This window comes from Dunckerocampus dactyliophorus, chromosome 20 (assembly GCF_027744805.1).
Source record: "Dunckerocampus dactyliophorus isolate RoL2022-P2 chromosome 20, RoL_Ddac_1.1, whole genome shotgun sequence".
Taxonomy (NCBI): Eukaryota; Metazoa; Chordata; class Actinopteri; order Syngnathiformes; family Syngnathidae; genus Dunckerocampus; species Dunckerocampus dactyliophorus.
The window spans coordinates 5,975,330-5,998,861 of record NC_072838.1 but is presented as its reverse complement, the minus strand read 5'-3'; the positions used below and the strand labels follow the sequence as shown (position 1 = coordinate 5,998,861).

Here is a 23,532-nt window from a genome sequence, read left to right as displayed (position 1 = left end):
TTTATGCAGCCTTATGTCAACATACATAGCCTCTGAACCCGGAAATGGTGCAAGCCGGGGAGTAACTTCCTGTTTATATTGGCGCCTCACAAAAACAACCAATGATACGCCTTCTTCTTCTTTTGATTGATTGGTGCATAGTACTTATCGCAGCCATTGGCTGCTATAAAACAACAAAAATGACTGGAAACGTATTGGAGTCTTCGTCCTCTTTCTTTCTTAAATAATGGTGGAGTAAAAATAAAGTCGGCCCTAATAGAAGTAGTCAAGTACAAACATTTGAAAAACGACTTACATGTACTACACTCATACCATTTACACGAAAGACCCAACACATGAATTGACTGCGCTCGTGCAGCAACACATAATATGGGTGTAAAGTAGGGAAAATGTTTAAAGATAATTTACAGCACCGCCTTCTGGCAGTTTGAGTGAACATCACCAAAACTGCACCATGATGAATATGTTGCCCGTCATTGCGTTAATGGTAAAAATGTAGGCATTCTGTTATTTCACTTGTAAAATGATGACCACTGACATGCTAGTGCCATGTCTACAAGAATGCCACAAACACAAAAGGAAACTATAGGTTTACCCATCATGCATTGCGCCACCCGTCGCAGTCAACTTGTCATATATTGTCAATGCCGTCTCTCGTGCGAACATTTTTATTTGTTTATAAACACACTGTGTACATAAACTGTATATGGTGTGTAGTATAGCTTATTCGAGGCTGTCGGTATCACGGCACCGTGATAGAGAAACGTTGTACCATTGCACATGACTCAAGCGACTCCTTCCTTCCAGTAAAAGGGCTTCAATTACGAAAGTGATTCGGATGCAGCCAATATTGGCTGTCATTCGCGGAATCTAAATCAAGAGATTTCGGAAGCATAATTTTTGTTTTAGGGATCGCTGGTAATCTATAGTTACGGCGTCCCGTTTAAAGTGTTGAAAATAATACAGTACTCGTGAAGGGAGTGTTCCGTTAAATTAGAAATAGCTGTTCTCCGAGAGAATTATCATGAAATGTCAAGAGTTGTTCCAACCAGAGGTATAATATCACAATGTTTAGCTTTCCTCTATAAAGGGAGCCGGTTCTTGAGGCTTGACTCCTTAAAGGATTCGGTTCTTTCCGGTCCCAAATGACTCATCAGATTTTTTTATTGCTTAAATTGATTTATTGCCAAAATACGTGTAAAATGAATTTATAATATAACATAGATTTATGTGGCTTTGTAATATGCTCAACTTGGAACAGATTGGTACAAAATTAAAAAAAAACACAGACCCATTTCAATTAGGCAAAAAGGTCCCATCTGATTGAGTGTACAGTATTGCATTTACTACATTACATCTATTACATTTATGACTATTTACAGTGACGCAACACATCAACAAAACATTACACAGCCAAATATGAATGAAAATTTAAAAGAAAATGCAGCATCCAGGTAACTGTTTTTCAATTTTTCCTCACCTTTCCAGTGTGTAGTCTCTAATTCTGTAGCAACGTCCTCTCCCTCTCTCTCATCTCCCTCCTTCCTTTTCCTGTGCTCACGACTGTGGGCCCTGCCTGTGGAATTGTGGCAGCCATAACTCCAGCACCCAACTTACCCATTAAAAGCTGTTTTGTACTATTTGAATTAGATGTTAGATGTATGTTATGGCGTAATATGAATGCATTGAAAACAAATGTTCAATAAATGATTGCAAAATATCTAATGAACAGAATTTACAGGGATCGAACCCCCACCCTCTGCTGTAAATGGCAGCAGCTGTACCATTACAGCAGGTGGAACTCAGGTTGGTTTCAGTTTGAGGTCACCAACAGATGGCCGTACATTCTCCTTCAGGATTTTTTGGCAGACAGCAGAATTCATGGTTCCATTTATCACAGCAAGTCTTCCAGGTCCTGAAGCAGCAAAAGCGCCCCAGACCATTACACTACCACCACCATATTTTGCTGTTGGAATGATGTTCTTTTTCTGACATGTGGTGTTCCTTTTACGCCAGTTGTAATGGGACACACACCTTCCAAAAATGACTTTTTCACACAGGGACATGTAGGTTTGGATTTTTTTGTCGCTTAACAAAAAGTATCACTTAAAAGTAAGTGATACTTATAAGTATCACTTAAAAACCGCATTTTGTGTTCATTTGTGTTGTCATTGACTGTATGTAATTTTGTTTGATCTGAAACATTTAAGTGTGACAAACATCCAAAATTAAGAAATCAGGAAGGGGGCAAACACTTTTTCACACGTTGTTCCATCCATCCATCTTCTATGTTGCTTATCCTCACTAGGGTCATGGGCGACAGGCGGGGTACACCCTGGACTGGTCGCCAGCCAATCGGCAGCCAATTGCGGGGCACACATAGACAAACAACCATTCACTCTCACATTCATACCTATGGACAATTTAGAGTCGCCTTTTGGAATGTGGGAGGAAACCAGAGTACAATCTCAATCCCAATCTCCTGACTGTGTGGCCAACATGCTAACCACTAGGCCACGTACCGCCCACTATTTATGTTCATACATCCAAAAAATAATAATAAATACCACAGCACGTGACGTCGCAGATGCGCTGTGGTGAAAATTTGCAAATGGAGGAAGTGGCGCAGGTCTCGCACATGCGTAGAACTGATCGCGTTTCCGGTACAGTTTGTGTAGTGACATTAGCATTAGCTTCGACAGTCAATTTTGTTAGAATCCAGCCTCAGAACTTGCAGTGACACAAGTTCATTATGATGGTAAATCTTTTGTATATGCTAAGAGGTTATACTGTATATATTTCACGAAAAAGCTGCATTTCAGCTTTGTCATATAGGTGAAAATGCATATGATTGATATCAACTTCGCTCTTTTTTCCCCATTTTTGCTGTTGGGTTTTTCTGATAATCTTCCAAAAAATTCTACGGTCTTCTTAAATAATATTTGTACATTTCCTTCTCGTATTATTATGACTTTATTCCCATAATATTATGACTTTTTCCCCAACCTAATTTTCCAAAAATTACAACTTAATTTTTTTTTCTCATATTACAACTTCTCACATTTCAACCCTATGCTACTAAAATGGCATTATTTTTCCACATAACAAGTTTATTCTCGTAAAATTATGATTTTTTTTCTCGCTAGAATCTGACTTTTTTCTCCTGATATTTGAACTTTATTCTCATAAAATTAAAGCTGTTTTTTTTCCATTTTTGTTGTTGTTTGTTTCATTTTCCAACTATTTCAACTTTCTTCTTGTAAATGTTCTTCTCATTATTATAACTTTATTTGCCTGATATTTTTGAAAAAATTACAACTTTACCTTTGTCATTGTTTTGCTTGTTTTTTCAGAATATTCAGACTTTCAAAAACAGTGTCTTTCTTTAATTACTCAACTTTACTATACTAAAATGATGTGTTTTTTAAAGAAATTCTCATTAGATGACAACTTTTTTGTCTTCACATGTTGACTTTATTCTTGTAAAATGACTGCAGACCTTCCCATTTTTGTGCTGTTGTTGGATTTGTTGTTTTTTAGGTTTTCTTGTTAAGTTATATTTTTAGAATGTGCCACAGGCCAATAAAAAAACAGCCTCAGGACGCAATTGAGCCCCCCAGGCTGCACTTTGGACACCCCAGGGCTGGACCGTGACTCCAATTCTATCAATCACCTTTCATTATCATTCATTGGAGGTGAGTAGCTATACATTTTATACTTTATTTGCATTTAATAAGTGCATGAGGTATATTTAGGACTTCAACCTGGATTGTGCTTCTATGCATTTACAGTAGCTTGTTATCTTCCTCTGTTGCAAATGAACAATGGTACTTAAAGAAAGAAAAAGAGGTTATTGGACTGAATCTCATCTAATAATTACAACTGTCACGTTTATTGCAAATGTTGATTGGAAATTGGAGGAGACCGCCAAAGTCAAGCTAGCAGGATGGGCGGGATGGGGAGGAGCGAGCCAGCGTAGTGTATGGTGATTTTGCCTTTCATTTCTTGATGATTATAGTCAAAATGCAAAACAGAATTGTAGGCAAACAACATATATATATATATAAAATAAAATATAAATACAATAATATAATACCATGTTCAAAGCCCTCACATTTTCAACAACTTAGTACCACACTTTATAAGCAAAATGAAAATATATAACTATAAGAATATCAAATATGTAACAATATCAACAACACAACAATGAAACACACATATATTTTTTTAAAATAAACATAGAAGATAATTGAAATATATCAATATCGTCACAGTAATATCAATCCGATCCTCGCGCCACCTTCGGTATCGATACAATAAAATTTGGCTCGCTCACCGCCACCAAACTTAAGACCAGGGCTGCATGATAAGTGAAAATAATGAAATTTCCGCCCTAACATATATTTCCCCTCCAGAATAGGCCTTGAAGTTGTATTTTTTAGAGTTTATTAGGGTATCAAATGAGCATTTACAGTGGTGGACTTGAAAGTTTTTGTGTGCGTGACAAGTGGGTCTGCTTATGCCGGAAGTATTCCTACTTTCGTCGACAGCGCATGCGCACCATCTTAGAACCTTGGGATGCAATTCTACTCATTCGGTAAGGATAGAGCTGTTAAATATAAAAAATATATACGTGGTTGTAAGTTACTAACACGTTTTACTGTGTGTACGGCACGTTTGAAGTGTGTGAATCGGGATTTGTGAGTGTTTGTGTGTGTGTGTTTTTTTTTAACAAAATGGAGGGCTGCGTCGCCTGCTTGTCCGCTGTGCGTGGCGCCGCACGGGGAGACGTCACTTCAGGGGGGAGCGGAGCGTTAAAATGCGGCGTTACGGAAGGACGTACGTATCATAGATAAGTAGCACGTAACGGTCACGAGGTAACGGCCGCCTTAGGAAGGATTCGGTAGTCTCGGTTGGACCATTTTAGCAAATATTATGGAGTCATTGTGTTTGTCGTAATGGCTTCCATATTTAAACACTCCCAGTGAGTACTGTGCCCGATTCTGGCAGCTACGACTGGTTCGTTTGAACCAAGTGGATGGAATAGTTTTCAAACGTTACCAAACGTGAGGTCGACAAAATATAATACACTAAAGCAGGGATGTCCAAACTTTTTAAAGGGCCACATAATGAAAATTGAAAGGATGCAAGGGCAACTTTGATATTTTGGAAAGCTATGCTAAGAAGTTATATATATTTCAAGAAAAAACTGCATCTCAGCTCTGTGGTATATATCAAAAAGTCTATTATTAGTATCAACTAATTATTAGTATCAACTATCTCTCTCTCTTTTTTTATTTTTTTATTTTTGCTGTTTTTTTTCCAAAGATTGCAACTTTCTTTTTAAACAATCATTGTACATTTTTTTGTAATATTATAATTTTATTCCAATAATATTTTGACATTATTCCCATAATATAACTTTTCATCAACCAAATTTTTCAAATATTACTAGTTTGACTTAAAAAAAAAAAATATATATATATATATAATTCTATGCTACTAAAATGACATTATTTTTCCAATTGCAACTTTTGTTCTCATTAGAATACAACTTTTCTATTTTAATATTTTGACTTTGTTCTTGTAAAAGTCTAGCATTTTTTTTTCAATTTCTGCTGTTATTTTTTTTGAACTTTCTTGTTGTAATTTTTTTCTTGTATGATGACTTCGTTCCCATAATATTTTGACTTTATTCTAGTAAAATTTCCCAATTTTTAATTTAATTTAATTTTCAAAAATTACATCTTTATTCATTGTTGTTTGTTTCTCATATAACAACTTTTAAAAACAGCTTTTTTTCTTTAATATTTCAACTTTATGCTACTAAAATTCCATTATTTTTCCTCACAATATTACAACGTTATTCTCATAAAATTACGAGTTTTTCTCGTTAGATTACAACTTTTTTCTCTTAATATTTTGACTTTATTCTTGTAAAATTACTGCTGATTTAGTTTTTTTCGTTAAGTTATATTTTTAGAATTTGCTGCGGGCTAATAAAAAACAGTCGTGGGCCGCAAATTGTCCCTGGACTGCACTTTGGACACCCCTGCATTGAACTATTCAAGGTTTACCTGTATAGTCAGCGTTATTATATAATGGCTGCAAAACAAATGTGCTGTTTACATCAGCAATAGAATGTTTTCTTTAGGCTTGCAAGATTAATTGTTTGTTTTAAATCCATTTTTTTAGGAACATGAAAGGCTTGTAGTATATCAATGCCCATAGCAGCACATCAGTGGGATGGCAACCACTGAGGATGTGAGCGTGTCCACGGGGCAGGTGGTGGTGGTGAAGACGGAGAATGGAAGTGACGCTGACGATCTGAATAAAACCCAAGTCATTCTCCATCTCCAGTCCCTTACTGCTGGGTAAGTACCTGTTACAGTCAGGCACTTTTAGCTATGACTTTTTTCCAAAAGTTGTGCGTTTGGGTGACAACATTCTTGCAGACCAGCAAAAGTGACTGAATGCTACAGAATGCATGCCGGGCCTTTCCCTAGGTTTACAGCTTTGGGATGGTGGGTAGGGGGACATTGACACTAGACCTGCAACAATTAATCAATGAATCGATGATTAATTGATGATCCAATTAATCAACAACTATTTTGATATTATATACAGCCAAACTAGTCATATTCGAAACAGAAAAAAAGTTGCAATTTTAAGAGAATAAACACATAGTACTACTACGAAGAAAAATACTGTCAACTGTCAAACAACGGGGGAAAAAATGGGAAAAGAGCAAAGACTAACAATACAGTTTTTCGCCTATATCATGTTTTTTTTTAAACATACACAGTCGTCCCTCGCTACATTGCAGTTTTTCAAAAATGAATGAATTAATAAAATTGTCGCTGAAATACTGTTGAGAAACTAATAATATTTATTTATTTATCTGCACTGTTCCGACTGAACTCGAAAATGAAACCAGCAAAATGCAACAAAATTGAGAGCTGTGAAGCATACAAGCGTATTCAAGAGTCTAATTGCAGGTTGAGTACAATAAAGTTGTACATGTTGGCAGGTCTGCACTAACATTGAAAGTACTCTCTGCCGCTCACGTCCAACCCCGCAGTTCACCGCGACCCCCCGGTGGGGCCCGCCCCACTATTTGAGAAGCACTGCATTAATGAGCTATGACATAATCACACTGCATGTAGTCAGCCATGGCATGTCCGACATGACATAGTGAAAAAAGGTTCTCCTCCCATTCTGTGTGGTAGTGGTAACTTTATGGCTTCTTATTTTGTCCTTCTTGCCCACTGTGTTTGAAATTCTTTCTTATGCTTAGAATAAACACATTGGAGGCTAACTAGTTAGCATGCTATGGTAGCATGCTATGTTGAAAGCGGTGTCCGTCTCTTATGTCCCTGCAGTGATCCCGCAGACAGTTGTGCAATGTGGTGTAAACAAAGAATAATGGGAGTGTAAAGGTGACTACAGGGGTGTTAGTTCATGTGTACAGGGCTTTCATAACAGTAAAAATCATATTTATAAAGTCATAAACACATTTTCTTTGCTCTAACTACGAAAATATTCCATATATTAATATTGAATCCTACTTGGCGGAAATTCACATATCGCAAACGGGTCTGGAACTATTTCATCACAATAAAGGGACAACGGTATGACTTCTTAACATATCTTGTACAAAATATCAAAGTGGCAAAATTGCATCCTTTCATTTTTCACTGTGTGGCCCTCGCTGGAAAAAAGTTTGGACACCATAGGCCGAAAGGATAACCCGATTTAATCGACAAAGAAAATAATCATGAGTTGCAGCCCTAATGACACAAACACCAGCGCACATGCAGCAGCATAGCCAACTCTAGTGCGATTGCGCTGCTTTAGTTTCATTTGGGGCGCACCGTGCAGTTACATTTCTAAAACTTTCAGAATAGAAAGCATGAGAGACTCCTAAATAATCCACATAGTCAAAGCAAAGACGTGTCGAAATAACGGCATGTAGACCTGTTAGACAGAAATGTTACAGAATTAAAAGTAAATGAACTTGATGTTCTTGGGGGGCATTAATACAGTGCTTCTCAAATAGTGGGGCGGGCCCCCCTGGGGGAGGGTGCGGTGAGAGGCAGGGAAGACTCTGAATTTGTCGCACTCAGCATGCAATGCGACTCTTGAATACGCTTGTATGCTTCACTGCTTTCCATTTTGTTGCATTTCGCTGGTTTCAGTTTTGACTTCAGTCTGTACAGTACAGATAAATAAAAAGATATTATCAGGTTCTCAAATCGGTGGGGGTGCGAAAACATTTCTGTCCCGCAGTGGGGATTGAGAACCACTGCCTTAATACAAGCTCTTGCCATTCCGATCTGTGTTGTTCTGTGTTGTTTTTCATGACAAGGACAGGGTTTTATGCCGCCCCCATTTGCATGCTTACACATGCTACACGTCACTGGAAAGCTTAGTTCATTGGGATTCAACTGGAGCACAGCATTCCAGGATGCAATCAGAACGGCAGGTTTGGTAAACACTCATGTTGGGCCAGTTGCAAACGTAAACATGAATACAGTTCACCTTGGAAGCCTCACAGTATTCCAACAGCAGATAAAAGCAATGACTGAGTAAATGTAAATAAATACCTTACATCCATAAAGACACACTGACCACTGCTGCACCTGTTCATCATTTCATCAGCTGTGCACTTGTTACACATATTATTCATCAGAAATTTGGTCACCATGCATGCATTAGTCACACCGTGCTAACGAAACAACTCTGAACTTTGACTTTTTGACTGACACCTCACTCGACACCAGTTGACAACTGTTTACCCTGTCTGCTGTGGCACAATGGCCAATCAAGTTTTGTACATACAAAAGTACCAGCCCCTCTTCTTATCGTAATGATGACTTACGCAATGAAACTGTCAAAACGCTGATAGAGTGGAACCTTGGTTAGCGTTTTTAATCCGTTTCAGAAGGTCCAGCTCTAACCAAAACATACTCTAACCCAAGTTTCCTATAAGTAATAATATAAATCCAATGAATCCGTTCCAGAAAGCCAAAAATGCATACAAATACACATAAATGATGAATGAAAGGGATAGATGAGCACTTAAAGTTACTTTTACCTTCATTGAAGACGTGATTGTTGCCAAAGACACCATGTGGCAGCAAGCTCAACACGGACACCACCTTCCTTGTTTTGCCATGAGGTATTTCTTGAATTCATTAGTGTTTCTCACCGCTAGTCTTTGCTTTTCTCTTGATCACGGCTGCAAAATAACCCAAAATGGAGCCAAAAAAAGTTGCAAGTGACAGCATTTTGATGAAGAAGGTGATAAACACAATTGAATTCAAGAAATAACTCCTAGCAAAACACCAAGGTGGTGTCTGTGTTGAGCTCGCTGCCACATTTAATTTCAGCAGAAAAAGGTCTTCATATTAATAATACACTTTTTCACATACATCATAACGCTGAGATTGATCCATGTTGCGATTTTGCGATGGACAAAGTTTGGACACCCCTGAACTAACCTCAACTAATCTCTACTGCGATTAGATGACAGAAAGGTGGACTCATTACTAATTCGGTGGCATCGGAAAGAAATTGGTTAGAGTGGTGGGCGGTGCCTTTGGTACTTCTGCCTTCAGTGGGGACTTAACCGGACAGGATCTTTCTCAGCAGACACTGTAAGGACCAGCATTGTTAAAAACTGTATATAAATGGTAATGATAATAATAGATAATTGCTGTACCCTGTGCCAAGCGCTGTCGTTGTTACCCAATGCGCCATACAGCACTTACAAATACACTTAACTTTAACACTATATATAACTTCCAAAGCACCCCTTAACACTTTCACGCATTAGTAACTTCCACTGGTGATTAGCGGTGCTTGTAAAGTTGGCAAATGGAAGGCACGTGAACACAACGGCTCGGTGATAAAGGGTTCAGACAACTCCAAACCTGGACATTACAACACCATCTGGAGCAGTTCAGAATCAATAATTATCTAACAACATGACAAACACATCAAACTTTTAAAATAAAATACATCTACTCACCAGAGATGTCAACTTGGCTTGTCAAACAGTTTTGCTCTGATTGACCAATCAGAGGACGGTAACATTCTGACATTATTGTAGGCCAGACGAATCCGAATCTGTTTGTTTGAAGAAACATTCCCATTGCTAATGATGTGTATGTGACATCCGCCAGCACTCCTGATTCTGAAGGCCCTGGGCAGATTACACTGACATGGCAGCACATAGAAGCTGAAATCTGATTCAACAAAAACATCTGACATACACGTACGCTACTGGAAAGCAGTGCAGCCAAGAAACACGCAACTAAATGAAGATAATAAACTGTTGTGAATAAATTCATATAATTTCATAGAAGTTCTAAATGTAGGTCAGGGCTTCTGGCAGTGTTTAGGCCAGCAGAGAAGGCCTTGCTGGCCCTGATTACACACCACTGGTTGCACTGGATTTTGTTTAGGGGTATCAAAGTAAATATTGTACGCCATGCTTTTCAAATTTGTATTTGTAAAATAAACAAAAAACAAACAACTGTAGGTTTTGAGAATATTTTCGCATCTCTAAACAATTTGACAACAGGGAATGCAAACGTTCACCCAATGCGCTTTCATTTCAGAGACGAGCCTGTTGAAACGGATGCATCTGTCATGGCTGATGAAGCACATCCCGGTGAGAGAGTCACATTTACAGAGCCAAAGACCCTTCACCAAATTGTCCCCATCACTGTGTTCATGTTTCACGTGTATCTTTCCATTCTCATAGAAGAGACCGACGGAGGAGATGTGGAACTTGGCTGTCCGATAACATGTGGAGACAGTAAAGCAATGCTGCTTGTCAAGAAATTTGTTTGCCCAGGAATCAACGTAAAATGCGTGAAGGTTAGTATTGTCATGTACACGTGCACCAGGGTGTTTAAAACAACCATGTTCCGCAATACTGTGTTGTAGAAGTGTAACAGTACGCTATAATCACGGTTGGGTACAGAGTGTCCAAACGTTTTCCAGCGGGAGGTGAAAAATGACAGGCTGCAACTCTGCTACTTTGATATTTTGTAAAGCAACACTTGTAGATATGCTAAGAAGTTATATACTGTATACTTCAAGAAACAAATGCATCTCAGCTTTGTCATATAGGTGAAAAAGCCTTTTATTAGTATAAAAATGTACCATTTTTGCTATTATATTTTTTAAATTTTCCAAATATTTCAACTTTCTTCTTATAATAGTCTTCGTACTTTATTTCCCATAATATTTTAACTTTATTCCAATAATATTATAACGTTTTCCCCAACCCTAATTTTAATTAATTCCCCATTTTTGCTGTGGGTTTTTTCTGCTTATTTTCCAAAAATTCAACTTTCTTCTTAAATAATCTTCGTAAATTTTCTTCTTGTATTATTATGACTTTATTTCCATAGTATTATAACTTTTTCCCCAACCTAATTTTCCAATACCTACAACTTTATTTTGTTTTGTTTCTCATAATATTACAACGAATCTATGTTAATAAAATGACAATATTTTTCCTCATAATATTATGAGTTTGTTCTCGTAAAATTGCAACATTTATTCTCGGTAGAATATTTACTTTCCATCGTATGTTCCAGCTTTCTCAGTTGTCTTTATAAGCTGATGTTTACATTGTAAATTTTCAGTGGTACAGGAGTGATAGGAGTAGCATATACTGGCACACAAGCCTAGAGCGCCCTCTTGTGGCTGTCAGTGTGAAAACAAACTACTTGTACATAAGTTGCTCTGGAGTGTAAGTCGCTGTACCAGCCAAACCATGAAAATACGTTAATTGCTCATTCATTTTCAATGGGACAATTGGCACAGAAAATATTAAATTACAGTAAATGTGTGTTTTTTTTAAAAATAGATATGAGCTGAGCATTTTGACATTGGGTTGGTTTGAATCAGTGGAGAAAAGTGGGAGGAGTTAGTGGACAAAAAATAAGGTTGAATAAGAAGGAAAAAGTAGAGAATAAATAGATGAAAAATTAATGAATGAAATGTTTCTTCATGTACCAAGGAAAGCATTCTACTCTTATCCGCTGCCGTTATCTTGCTGCAAGTTACTGCAAAAAGAAATCAAGACATTTTGAAGCCACGTGAATAGATTTCGTCATGATCAAGTGAGCAGCCAGATCTCAGCTCAGTAGAGCATGCTCAGTAAGTAGGACATTACACTCAATGAAGACAAGGGAAGGCAGCATCACCCGAAAATGAGGTCCAACTCAAGGATTGCCTGGCAAAAGCATCTCGTCTTTGATGTGTCATGTCCATGGGTTCCAGATTTCATGCTCTCACTGGATTTTCATCCAAGTTAATTCTTTTTTTTTTTTTTTTTCCCCCTGTCCTGTCCAGCCTTTAAAGCAGATAGAATTGTATACCTAAATGCCGTCAAGTGCTCAACAGATTTACTCTGCCAGAGAGAAGTGTGATATACACTTCCCCTGTCATACAAAATTTATTCGACCTTGATGCTTGTTATAAAGCAAATTTGGAGCGCCCGGACCGGAGCAGGAGGGGACAGAGAAGAAGAGAAAAGGAAACGGGGGGGGGGGGGGTGATCACAATGACAATACTGCAGTGATCACAATGACAATACTGCATTGAAACAGTCGCACACAATAGCAGTCATGAAATGATGAATTATGATAGTGATCACCATGATAATACCGCATTGAAACAGTCACACATAACTGTAGTAATGAAATGATTATCCATGATAGTGAATAGAATCAAAGTTACTGTAATGCACATCATTGTAAAAAAAAAATATACATATACACACATATATACATACATACACATACATACATATATATATACATATATATACATATATATATATATATATACACATATATACCGCACATACACACATATATATATATATATAGTCATACTGCTGAAATCACCGTCGCTGTAATAAAACCAACAACATAATAACACCCTGGATAACTCAGTGAGTAATGTGGGGAAGTACGTATGTACTGTGAGTGTGCACATGTACAGGTATCTCTGTATGTAAGGAAGACTTCATATATATATATAAAGGTGCAGGAATGTGTGGGCGTGTGATTGTCACTGAGAGTGCATGAAAGGAAAGGGGCCGCCTTCCACCTCCCAGAGAGCCCCGCCCCAAATAGCAAGGCCGGGCCCCGGCCGCCAGAAGGCCACCAGGCCCATAGGGGCAGGCAGCACAAAGATCAGTGCCCCAAGAGCCAGCCCAGAGAGCCCCCCCCCCGGGAAGACCAGTAAGGGGCCGAAGAGAGGCAATCCCAGCCAAGGACAGGGCGCCAGCGGGCCGGAGGACTGCCAACCCCTGAGACCAGCGAGAGATCACACCCCACAAAGGCAGACGGGTACCGGGGGCCACAAACCGGCAGGCCCAGAGACGCCTCCACAGCCGGAAAGAAGCCCGCCCGCGCCGGAAGCGCCAATTCCCCCCCACCGCCACCCCCACCCCCAGGGAGCGGAGCCCGGCCCGCCCCGGGCCAACCCCCGCCCGACCCCCGACACAGGGCCGCCCCGCCAAGGGATGCAGGAGGCACACCCTCCACCCACCCGGCGGAGGCACGGGCGGCAGAGATGTATCGCCCAGCACCTGACCCCACGGAGCAAACCCCTGTATGCCCCCCCCCCCCCCCCCCCCCCAATAAATAACTAAAATAAATAAATAAATAAAAATACACACACGCACGCACATACACACTCCTACGCACCCACACACACGCACATAAACACTCCTACGCACAAACACACCCCTATGCGCACGCTCATACACACTCTTACTTACTCCATCCAAGTTAATTCTATTATTGTCGTATTTCAAATCCATTGATGTAGTGTATGAAGGCAAAATCCTAAACCTCTCTGTCCCAAATATTTGTCTGTTGTTTATCCTCTGTCATGAAGCAAACTAATCATGGGTACCTAACCTTACCAACACTCTCATCCTTAGTATGAAGACCAGCTGATCAGTCCAAAGCAATTTGTACATATTTCCGGAAAGGCCACGCTTAAAGACTGGAAACGAGCAATTCGGATGGGTGGAGTCATGTTAAGGTGAGCTGTGTTTTGTAAACTTCACTATAATCGTCATAACAACACTATAGTAATCCCTCATTTATCTCGACTGTAATTAGTGAATTTTCGCCAATTACGATTCCTTATTTATAAATGCAATATTTTGGTAGTTAGAGCATAGAAAACTGGTGTTACTGGTGTTTTTACAATTATTAGAGCCCTGTAAACATAAAGTAACAACCCAATAGTCACCTTTACACTGCCATTACACAACAGAGTAGACATAAGAGAAAATAAGTCATAATATTGACTTACATACTGTATGTTAGTGTTGGGAGAGTTCCTTGTTCTCTTTTAAATTCCTGTTCTGTACAGTACTTGTCTAATTAGTGTAGCATTACTGACACTTACTGACCAGTGTAGGATACTACATATCATCACAACGCCTTTGAATGCGTTTTCCGAATGCCTTATATTTGTATTTTACTTCATTTAGCCATTTTTGTCCTTGAAAATGCTTCATTCAGGCGAAAAATACGTACAATTTGCTTTAATATGCATATTTTTTTACTAATAGTAGGCCGTATTTAACCACGAAACAGCATGATGTATTAATTAATGTATTTTTGAAAAACCATGATAGAGTAAAGCTGCAAAATTGGAAGCGTGACGTGGCAAGGGACTGTATCGTCACGAGGCCTGTCACGATAATGGATAAATCCATTTATCAAACGATTTAAAAAAACCCCAAAAAAACAGGTTGATAATTGTGATAATTACTGCACACGTGCACGCGAGCTTAATTAGAGACTCGAAATTCATCAACTCCATCTTTGTACGTGAAGAAGATGCGTTATGTCCTCCTTTTTACGGTTGTGGTGTACCAGATCAACATACCTATCATTGAAACCTGTTCAATGTCATCTTAATAGTTTTCTCCACTCCCTCCAGAAAAATAATGGATTCAGGCCAGCTTGACTTCTATCAACACAGTACATTGTGTACAAACACTTGTCGTAGCACCAAGTTCGACCTCCTAATCAACAACACACGGTTCCCACCTGACGGCAGTGGACTCACGATATCGTCTCAGGGTAAGTATGATGTCTTGTGTAATGTCTGCGTATGGACTTTTCAAGAATTTTGCTTGCATGTTTATCATGTCGTCCACGCTACAACAGTCAAAGTGAGTCCACACTTTTGATTTGAACTATGCTGGCATGTCTTTCCATTCATCACCGGTGTATTACGTGCCATTTGTTTATTTTTTCTTCTGCTTTTATTTCTTCTTCTTTTGTGGTTTTCGCTCAATTTCTGCCACTCTGGTGAAGAGCTCCTCCTAGATGACGTGTAAAATGCTCACTCGAGTCACTGAGAAGGAACAGTGATAGAAGTTTATAGCGGCTATATTGTAATAATAATAAGAAAAAACGATACACAGCAATAATCCATAGTGGGGTTTAATATCGCTATAGTTGGATATATCGACATTTTGTCACAACTCTTGTGATACTGGCTCCCAGCATGCATTGTGATACTTGATTTGTAAAAAGTTGCTGAATTGATGTATTTAGAGTTGTTAATTATTCCCCTTAGTAGTAATTGACCTACGTGTGTTTACTTAGCTGTTACATGTTGTGCTGTTATTTTGTGTGTGTGTGTTAGCACCGCGATTGTAGGTAGTGTTCTGTCTCCTGTTTTTGATGAGTAACAGTAGCGTAGCTCAGATCTTGCGGGCCATGTCAAGTCGTAGCCCACAAATGGCCTGTGGGCCGTGAGTTTGAGACTCTTGGATTAGAGTGAAATGTAGGCATAAGAATGGAATCAATAAGTTTTACTGTCCAAAAGAGGACATTGGCTGGTCCAGGGATGAGCAGCTTGTGTGCCTCATTAGAGCACATTAACACATTCATAACATACATTAACTCATTCAATCGGCCATTTTTTCGAAAGACAACCCCTCCAGTACCAGCCATTTTAGACGATTTTGACTGATCTTTCAAGGCCCATCCAATCCATCCATCCATCCATCCATCCATCCATTTCCCTCCGCTTATCCGGGCTGCAGGGGGCTGAAGTCTCAGTAGGGAAGCCCAGGCTTCCCGGTCCCCGGCCACCTCCTCCAGCTCCATCGGGAGGACACCAAGGGGTTCCCAGGCCAGCTGTGAGACATAATCCCTCCAGCGTGTCCGAGGTCTGCCCCGGGGCCTTCTCCCGCAGGGAGGCGTCCGGACTAGTCCGAGCCACCTCAACTGGCTCCTCTCGATGTGAAGGAGCAGCGGCTCTAATCTGAGCCCCTCCTGGATGACTGAGCTCCTCTCTTAGGGTGAGTCCAGCCACCCTACAGAGGAAACTCATTTCAGCCGCTTTTATCCGCAATCTTGTTCTTTCGGTCACGACCCAAAGCTCATGACCATAGGTGAGGGTGGGAACATAGATTGACCGGTAAATTGAGAGCTTTGCCTTTCGGCTCAGCTCTGTCTTCACCACGACGGTCCGGTACAGCGACCGCATGACTGCAGACGCTGCGCCGATCCGCCTATCGACCTCACGCTCCAACCTTCCCTCACTCGTGAACAAGAAGATACTTGAACACTTTCAAGGCATACAGAATATTGTGTTCTATGGCTATATAAACATGGAACCTACCAAAAGAAAGATTAGACTCCCGTCTTTCATCAGAATTATTTTTTTTTTTTATTACAATGCTGAAATGGCACCCAATTGTCGGAATGATAGATAGTGATACCTACAGTCCTGCCTTCTGCAGGTTGTTGGTGATGTCACTCAGTTATTTTATGGTCTTATGGTTATGGTTTTTCACCCTATGGACAGCCTTCTGGTTTTCATGTTGTTTACACCTCTAAATCCAGTCTACACAGGCAAAACCTCTCCTACCCAGTCTGAAACTGAGTGTAGACATGCTGTTCTATTTATTGATCAAATAAGTATTGTGATAGGACACACCTGGGCAACAAAACACACCTGTTAGTCACATGTTCCAGTACTTTTGCTCACTTGAAAAATGTTCCATCCATTGTGGTACAGCGAATAAAGGTGAAATCCTCAAACACTACTGGACATAAACATGTGCTTCGACAAATAAGTCCATTGAACTTGTTTCGGTGACTATGAAAAAGTTTTCTTGCCTAACCATTGCAGCTCAGGAGTCCTTGGAGGATGCCCAGACTGGAGGTGACAATACCACAGAGAAGCCAGTCGACAAGGCGGACTGGGTTTCGAGTTCAGTGGAATGTGGAAACAAGGACTGTCACGAACTCACAGGTACCCGAGCGTGTATCGGACAATATTTCAAAATACCTAAAACAGGCGGAATGTGCAGTGTCTCACAAAAGTGAGCGCAGGCCTCACATTTCTATTACAGTATATACAGTAAGTTATTTTCAGAGGAAGGGAACCATACTGTATATACAGTAGCTGTACACAGACTGCTCTAAGCTACATATCCAAGGTTCATGTCAGTATTATTGTCACTTGACAAGAAAATATTGAAGATGCTTGCTTAAATGGGAGGGATGTGCTCCCTTTTGTGAGATGCTGGGTATTAGGGCTGTAACGGTACGTCATAATCAAGGTTCGGTACGTACCTCGGCATGGCTCAGGTGGTAGAGTGGTGGTCTCCCAATCTTATGGTCTCGGGTTTGAGCTTCAGTCCCCCCGTGACCATGTTGACATATCGTTGGGCAAGACACTGAACCCCCAGTTGCTACTGATGCTGCATCATCAGTAGGTCAATGAGGTACACTGTAACAGTGTCAGAGCACCCTCAGCACCTGGAGGGTACAAAAGCCCGTTTACCATTTTACCTCGGTTCTGAGGTCAGTTTGATTCATTTTGGGTACAGTATAAGGTACACCGGTGGTTCTCCATTACTTTCTGTCATCCAATATCAAGCATCCTTACTCAGTACTGAGCCAAATGTTCCATACTGGGAAAACATGTACCGTTACACCCTACTATTTACTGTATAAAGTCACACCAAAGCCTGAGATGGTAACTCTTGTGGTGTTCCCCAGAGGATACGTTGAATTTCTGGATAGGAATTGCTGATGTGGGTTTGCTGGGAGAAGTGGTGGCCAAAATCAGCAGCGAGCTGCTGGATCTGTTAAACGGTATGCCGGTGCTAAAGGAGTCGGCTGTCTTACAGGACACAGGTACGTGTTTGTTTTTTTTAACTGGGTACAAGAAATGCCAACCATCACAACAGGGTAACATGGTAGAGAAACAAGCTGTTTTTTGGGAGATGGTGGACGATAAAACAAGTCAACTAATTCCACCTCCTCTCTGGCAGACATTGCAGTGCTCAGTAATCTTGGTCAGGTGTTTGGACTGCTGGACTCTGTCAAGAAGATGCTGGAGAAGAGGAGGCAACAGACTGATCCCAACCAGGAGCAAATTCTCAGCATCCTCAGCAGTGAGTAATGAACGCAACGTCTTTTAGCCTGCGTGTGTCACTTTGACCTTGGGAAAATGAGAGAAAATCCCAAATAAATTCAAACTTGTGCACCCAATTATTCATACAGCACATTATACAAAAAATGACATTTAATCAGTAAGTCAATATTTTACATACACAGTCATCCCTTTATCATCTCCTTTATCGTGGTTAATTGGTCCCAGGCCCGACCGTGATATGTGAATTTCTGCGAAGTAGGATTCCTTATTTATAAATGGAATATTTTTGTGGTTAGATTATAGAAAACCTGTTTACGACCTTCTAAATATACTTTTTATTTATTTCTATTAGAGCCCTCGAAACATGAAATAACACCCCTATAGTCTTTACACTCCCATTGTTCAATAATGTAGTAGACATAAGAGAAAATAAGACATACAAGACAAAAATAAGACTCATGCTCATGTGTGTTGCTGTAAATGTGTTAGAGGAGTTGAGTGGGGGAGGCAGACAGGAAGTGGTTTTGGGGGTTCAGAGTTGAGTTTTAGCTTTTTAGCACAACAGTAGCCCATATTTTTATTCAGGATTTTTAGGGGCATAATTTAGTATTGAATATATTTTTGAAAACCCATGAAGCGCAATGTGGCCATGGATTACTGTACATCATAATGCTTGTGAATTTCTGACCAATGTTTGTTCTGTGCAGACCTGGACTTGCAGTTGGCAGAACAGCGAAAGCAGCAACAGGTTCAAGCTCTTCTGTCCAAGCCTGCCAAAACTGTCACCGCCACCAAGCGTCAGACAAAGCGACCTCGTTTGCAGAGGCCCATGACCACCACCACCACCACCACCCTCCTGACCTCCAGCTGTAACGATCAGACTGCCGCGACACCGCCGCAGTTCACCATCCTGTCCCCGATCTCATTGTCCTCCCTGGGTCAGCCGTTCACCGTGGCCGACTTACCCATCACCTCCCTGGCCCAGTCATCCAACACGGTCACTCTGCTCCCCGCCGGCTCACAGCTCTTCACGCGCTACATGGTGACCGGGGACGGAAAAGCCGACAGCATCGCCTTGCACACTTCTTCCGGCCTCACGCTGGTGGACGCCAGCCCAGTTCAAGACTCCGGCCGCTTGGGTACAATGGTGAGCCCTGTAGAGCTGGTACACCTCAGCCAACAGACTGTGGGTGGCGAGGCAATACCCATGCAAGGCCAGGTGGTGGACGGTGCCATGCTGGTGCAACAGGAGTTGATGCAGGAAGAGGTGGAGGCCGGCCAGGAGCACACGGTTATAGAGATCAACCCGCCTCCAGTAGAAGAAGACATAGGAGTCATGGAGCTGCACTTGACTGAGGAGTCGGGTGGAGTCGAGTCTGGCTTCATGGGCAAGAGGACGATGGAGGTCACGATTGGAGAAGCGGAGGAGACACGGCATCAAATGCAAGTTGCACAGGTGCAAGGGGTTCAGGGTGTGGAGTTGGATGCCAGTGGACCGGAAGTGCAAATTTTGGTGCTTGGAGAGAATACTCAGGACAAATAAGACACGTGTATGCATTCAGCGTAGGTATGGGAAACGTGTCAAGGACTCACTCAGAATGATTCAACCCTCATTGGAAATTCTATTTGCATAGTTGATACACTTGTACTAGTTTGCATAAAATCAGTTGAACCTTTTAAAAGCGGGGGGAGGGGCAGTGTGGTGCTACGCAACGCTTGCATCAATACACACTTGCTACACATCTACAGAAGAATCGGAAGCCAAAGCAGGGGTGTCCAAATTGTGGGCTGGGTTCCCGCAACTGTTTTTTTTATTGGCCTGCAGCCAAAATATAATTTAACAAAAAAAACAAAAAAAACAAAACAGCAAAATGGAAAAAAAAAAACAGCAGTAATTTGACAAGAATAAAGTTATAATCTAAAGAGAATTTTTTTTTATTTTATGAGAATAATGTAATATGAGGACAAATAATTGTCGTTTTAGTAGCATAATGTTAAAATCCTAAAGAAAAAGGACATTTTTTTTTTAAGTTGTAAGTTTTGGAAAATTATATGGTAAAAAGCATAATAATATTATGAGAATAAAGTCAAAATATTAGGGGAATGAAGTCATAATTAAGAGAAGAAAACATACAGTTAGTTGCACAGAGTTGAAATATGAAAGAAAAAAGATGTTCTTTTTTTTTTTTTTTAAAGGCCGTAATATTATGAGAAACAGACAAAACAAAAATAAAGTTGTCATTTTTGGAAAGTTAGGTGGAGGAAAATGTTGAAAAATTACGAAGATAATTTAATAAGAAAACAGACAAAAATGGGGAAAAAAACAAAGCGTGACGCTGCTACTAATAATATACTTTTACACATATATGACAAAGCTCAGATGCTGTTTTTTTTTTTTTTAATATATAACTTCCTAGCATATCTACAGTACATGTGTTGCTTTAAAAAATATCAAAGTGGCAAAGTTGCATCCTTTCATTTTTCACGACGTGGCCCTCGCTGGAAAAACTTTGGACACCCCTGCTGTACCACAAAAACTGGCTAACCAAGCAGCTTCATTTACTCTTCTCCTGTAGTAAAGCTATATACATTTCCCATTTATTCATCTACAATAACCATCCAAGTCTTGAAAAGTGACCAAGTCCAGTCGAATATGATTTACTTTGCTAATGTCCTAGCGAGCCTCTCAAGCCCAGGGTTTCAGAGGTTGAACAAACACAACAGTCACCATTCTGTTTCGTAAATGCGTCGTCATGAACGTTAGTACATTTGCAACGCGGGTTGAAAATTTTGGAGCGCAATTGTTGATCATTTTCATAGCCTTAAGTCAATAAATAACATGAATGGAATCTGGTAGATGTGTACTTCTTGGTGTCTCTGTACATGCTTGATCTGATGCTCCAGTACAGCATGTCTGTTACACTTTGGGTTATACTCTTGATGACTTACATCTATGCTTCTATTGTGTTTGTAGGAAAATGACAAGGACATGGAAAAGCATGTAAGCAAGTACATGACACCAATATCTGCCCATCTCCGTGTTCTTCCCATTAAAGTGGATCCACTTGTTGTTTCTTAGATTTCCCCTCATGTTGCCACCATTTGTTATACACACGCCGGAAATTATTATTGCTAGCTTTTTGAGTGCATTATTGCTTTTAGTTTGAAGTCCCAATTACAGAGCACACTTTATGGACAGTATGTTGAAGTTGTTGCGTGCTTCTTTGGTTTTGCTGTGACTCATTTTTTTTCCCAAAGTAAAGAGAGCAGTGTGTTTAAATTCAACCGAAGCAGTGTTTTATTAGAGCTGCATTATGCAGGGGGTCCCTAAAGTCTGGCCATATGATATACACATTGACTAAACAGTAAACCCACTATTTGCATGGGTGACATTCTGGGAACACCCATATATATATATATATATACAGTATATATATATATATATATATACACTGTATATACACACACACAGTATGTGTGTATACCTTTTCTGCTTTTTTTACCAAGTACTTCTAGATTATTGCTGACATAGGGTGAATGAGATGGATATTTGGAGGTAAAAATATGACCAAAAATCAACTAATTCATAATAATAAACTCTGATTAGTATGCATGTATTCATTGTACATACGTTATGCAAAAAGTTGTAATTTAATGTAATTACAAATTAATAAATAATTATAACTTAGTTGAAAAAAATAATTAAATAATTACATTAAAAAATGCATAATATAAATACATATGAAAATACAGCAAAAACATTTATATAATAACATTTAAAAAAAAAAAAGGCTTTTCTTTGTATAATACACTCCTGGTCCAAATTTTAAGACCGGTTAAACAATTGCAAGAATTTACACTGCTTTTTGCACTGTTAGTTCTTAAGGAGGTTCTAAGTAGAGCTTCACAATGCAAAAAGAAGAAATGGGAGTGATACAAAAAGAAATTTTAGTAAGCAAGAGATTCCACCTGAGATGTTTTCCACACGGCACAGTGGAGGGGGCGCCATCATGATCCTTCAATGGAACAATGGAGCTTCGGGTTGTGCAGGGGCGTCAAATGGCAAATGGCTATGTGGGGGTGTTGCAGGTAGCATCCCTCATGGCTGAAGGCCCTCATCTGTGTGGTAATGACTGGCTTTTTCAACAGAACAACGCTGCTGTTCCGCTTGACAAAGGACTTCTTCCACAGGAATAAGCTCACTCTTTTGGACCGTCCTGCGTGTTCTTGATTTAAATCCAATTGAGAACATTTGGGGATGGATGGCAAGGGAAATGTACAAAAATGGACATCTGTTCCAGACAGTGGATGCCCTCCGTGAAGCCATCTTCACCACCTAGAGCAACGTTTCCACTAGCCTCCTGGAAACACTGGCATCAAGCATGCCTAAACCCATTTTTCAGCTGATTAACAAGAATGACGCAGATACTCATTACTGCCTCCTTTTTTCAAACATTTTATTTCTATTTTAGGGGGTTCCAAGGTTTTTAACTTTTTATCAGCTTATGAACAGCCTATTTCACTTTAAAGCTTGTTGGCAATAAATTGCTTACTGAAATGTTTTTTGCCTCCCTTCCATTTCTTCTGTTTGCATTTTGAAGCTCTACTTTGAACCTCCTTAAGATCCAACAGTGCAAAATGTAAATTCTTGCAGTTTTATTGGTCGTAAAATTTGCATTTGCATCTTGGCCAGACTTTAGGGACACCCCGTACAATCTGGATTCCAAAATAAGACATAAATGAGCATCACATTATTTTGTTTTATTTTCCATCCATTACCTATGGTGTTCAATAACTTTGTAACTATATTATGTGTCTTTATATTAAAATTGAATGTGTACATTTCACCATATAGCGCTTATTTAGCTAAATTATGATCAAACCAAAATGTCCCTAGACTGTAGGAATCTGTTCAAAGAAGAATACTGTGGACACTAGAATACAGTGTGTGAAATGATATTTGCGTTTATCATAGTCAAATGAAGTGTTCAACACGTATGTGTGTGTATAAAAGAATTATATTTCATCAAACCTCGGTTTTCGTACACTATTGTGCAAAAAAAAACTCGTCCC

At 39.8% G+C, this 23,532-nt stretch overlaps 1 protein-coding gene and 1 non-coding gene across 5 annotated transcripts; both read left to right on the top strand.

Moving 5' to 3' along the window:
• The first annotated feature begins 807 nt into the window (after positions 1–807).
• LOC129173717 (U11 spliceosomal RNA) lies at positions 808–942 on the top strand. The gene has a single exon (XR_008567294.1). It is a non-coding gene; the product is annotated as a U11 spliceosomal RNA (small nuclear RNA).
• A 2,632-nt stretch (positions 943–3,574) lies between these two features.
• Positions 3,575–21,744, top strand: gmeb1 (glucocorticoid modulatory element binding protein 1). Of its 4 annotated transcripts, XM_054764454.1 has the most exons (11): positions 4,541–4,597; positions 4,684–4,839; positions 6,196–6,374; positions 10,626–10,678; positions 10,772–10,887; positions 13,979–14,082; positions 14,995–15,137; positions 17,206–17,328; positions 18,081–18,218; positions 18,356–18,478; positions 19,167–21,744. In XM_054764454.1, exons 3-11 carry the CDS (start codon positions 6,247–6,249, stop codon positions 20,000–20,002), a joined length of 1,764 nt encoding a protein of 587 aa, XP_054620429.1. In that variant the 5' UTR covers positions 4,541–4,597; positions 4,684–4,839; positions 6,196–6,246; the 3' UTR covers positions 20,003–21,744. The 4 variants fall into 4 exon arrangements, with proteins under 4 accessions (XP_054620430.1, XP_054620431.1, XP_054620428.1 ...); XM_054764455.1 differs by lacking the exons at positions 4,541–4,597; positions 4,684–4,839 and adding an exon at positions 3,575–3,695; XM_054764456.1 differs by lacking the exon at positions 4,684–4,839 and having other exon boundaries at positions 4,467–4,597; positions 10,775–10,887.
• The last annotated feature ends 1,788 nt before the right edge of the window (positions 21,745–23,532 follow it).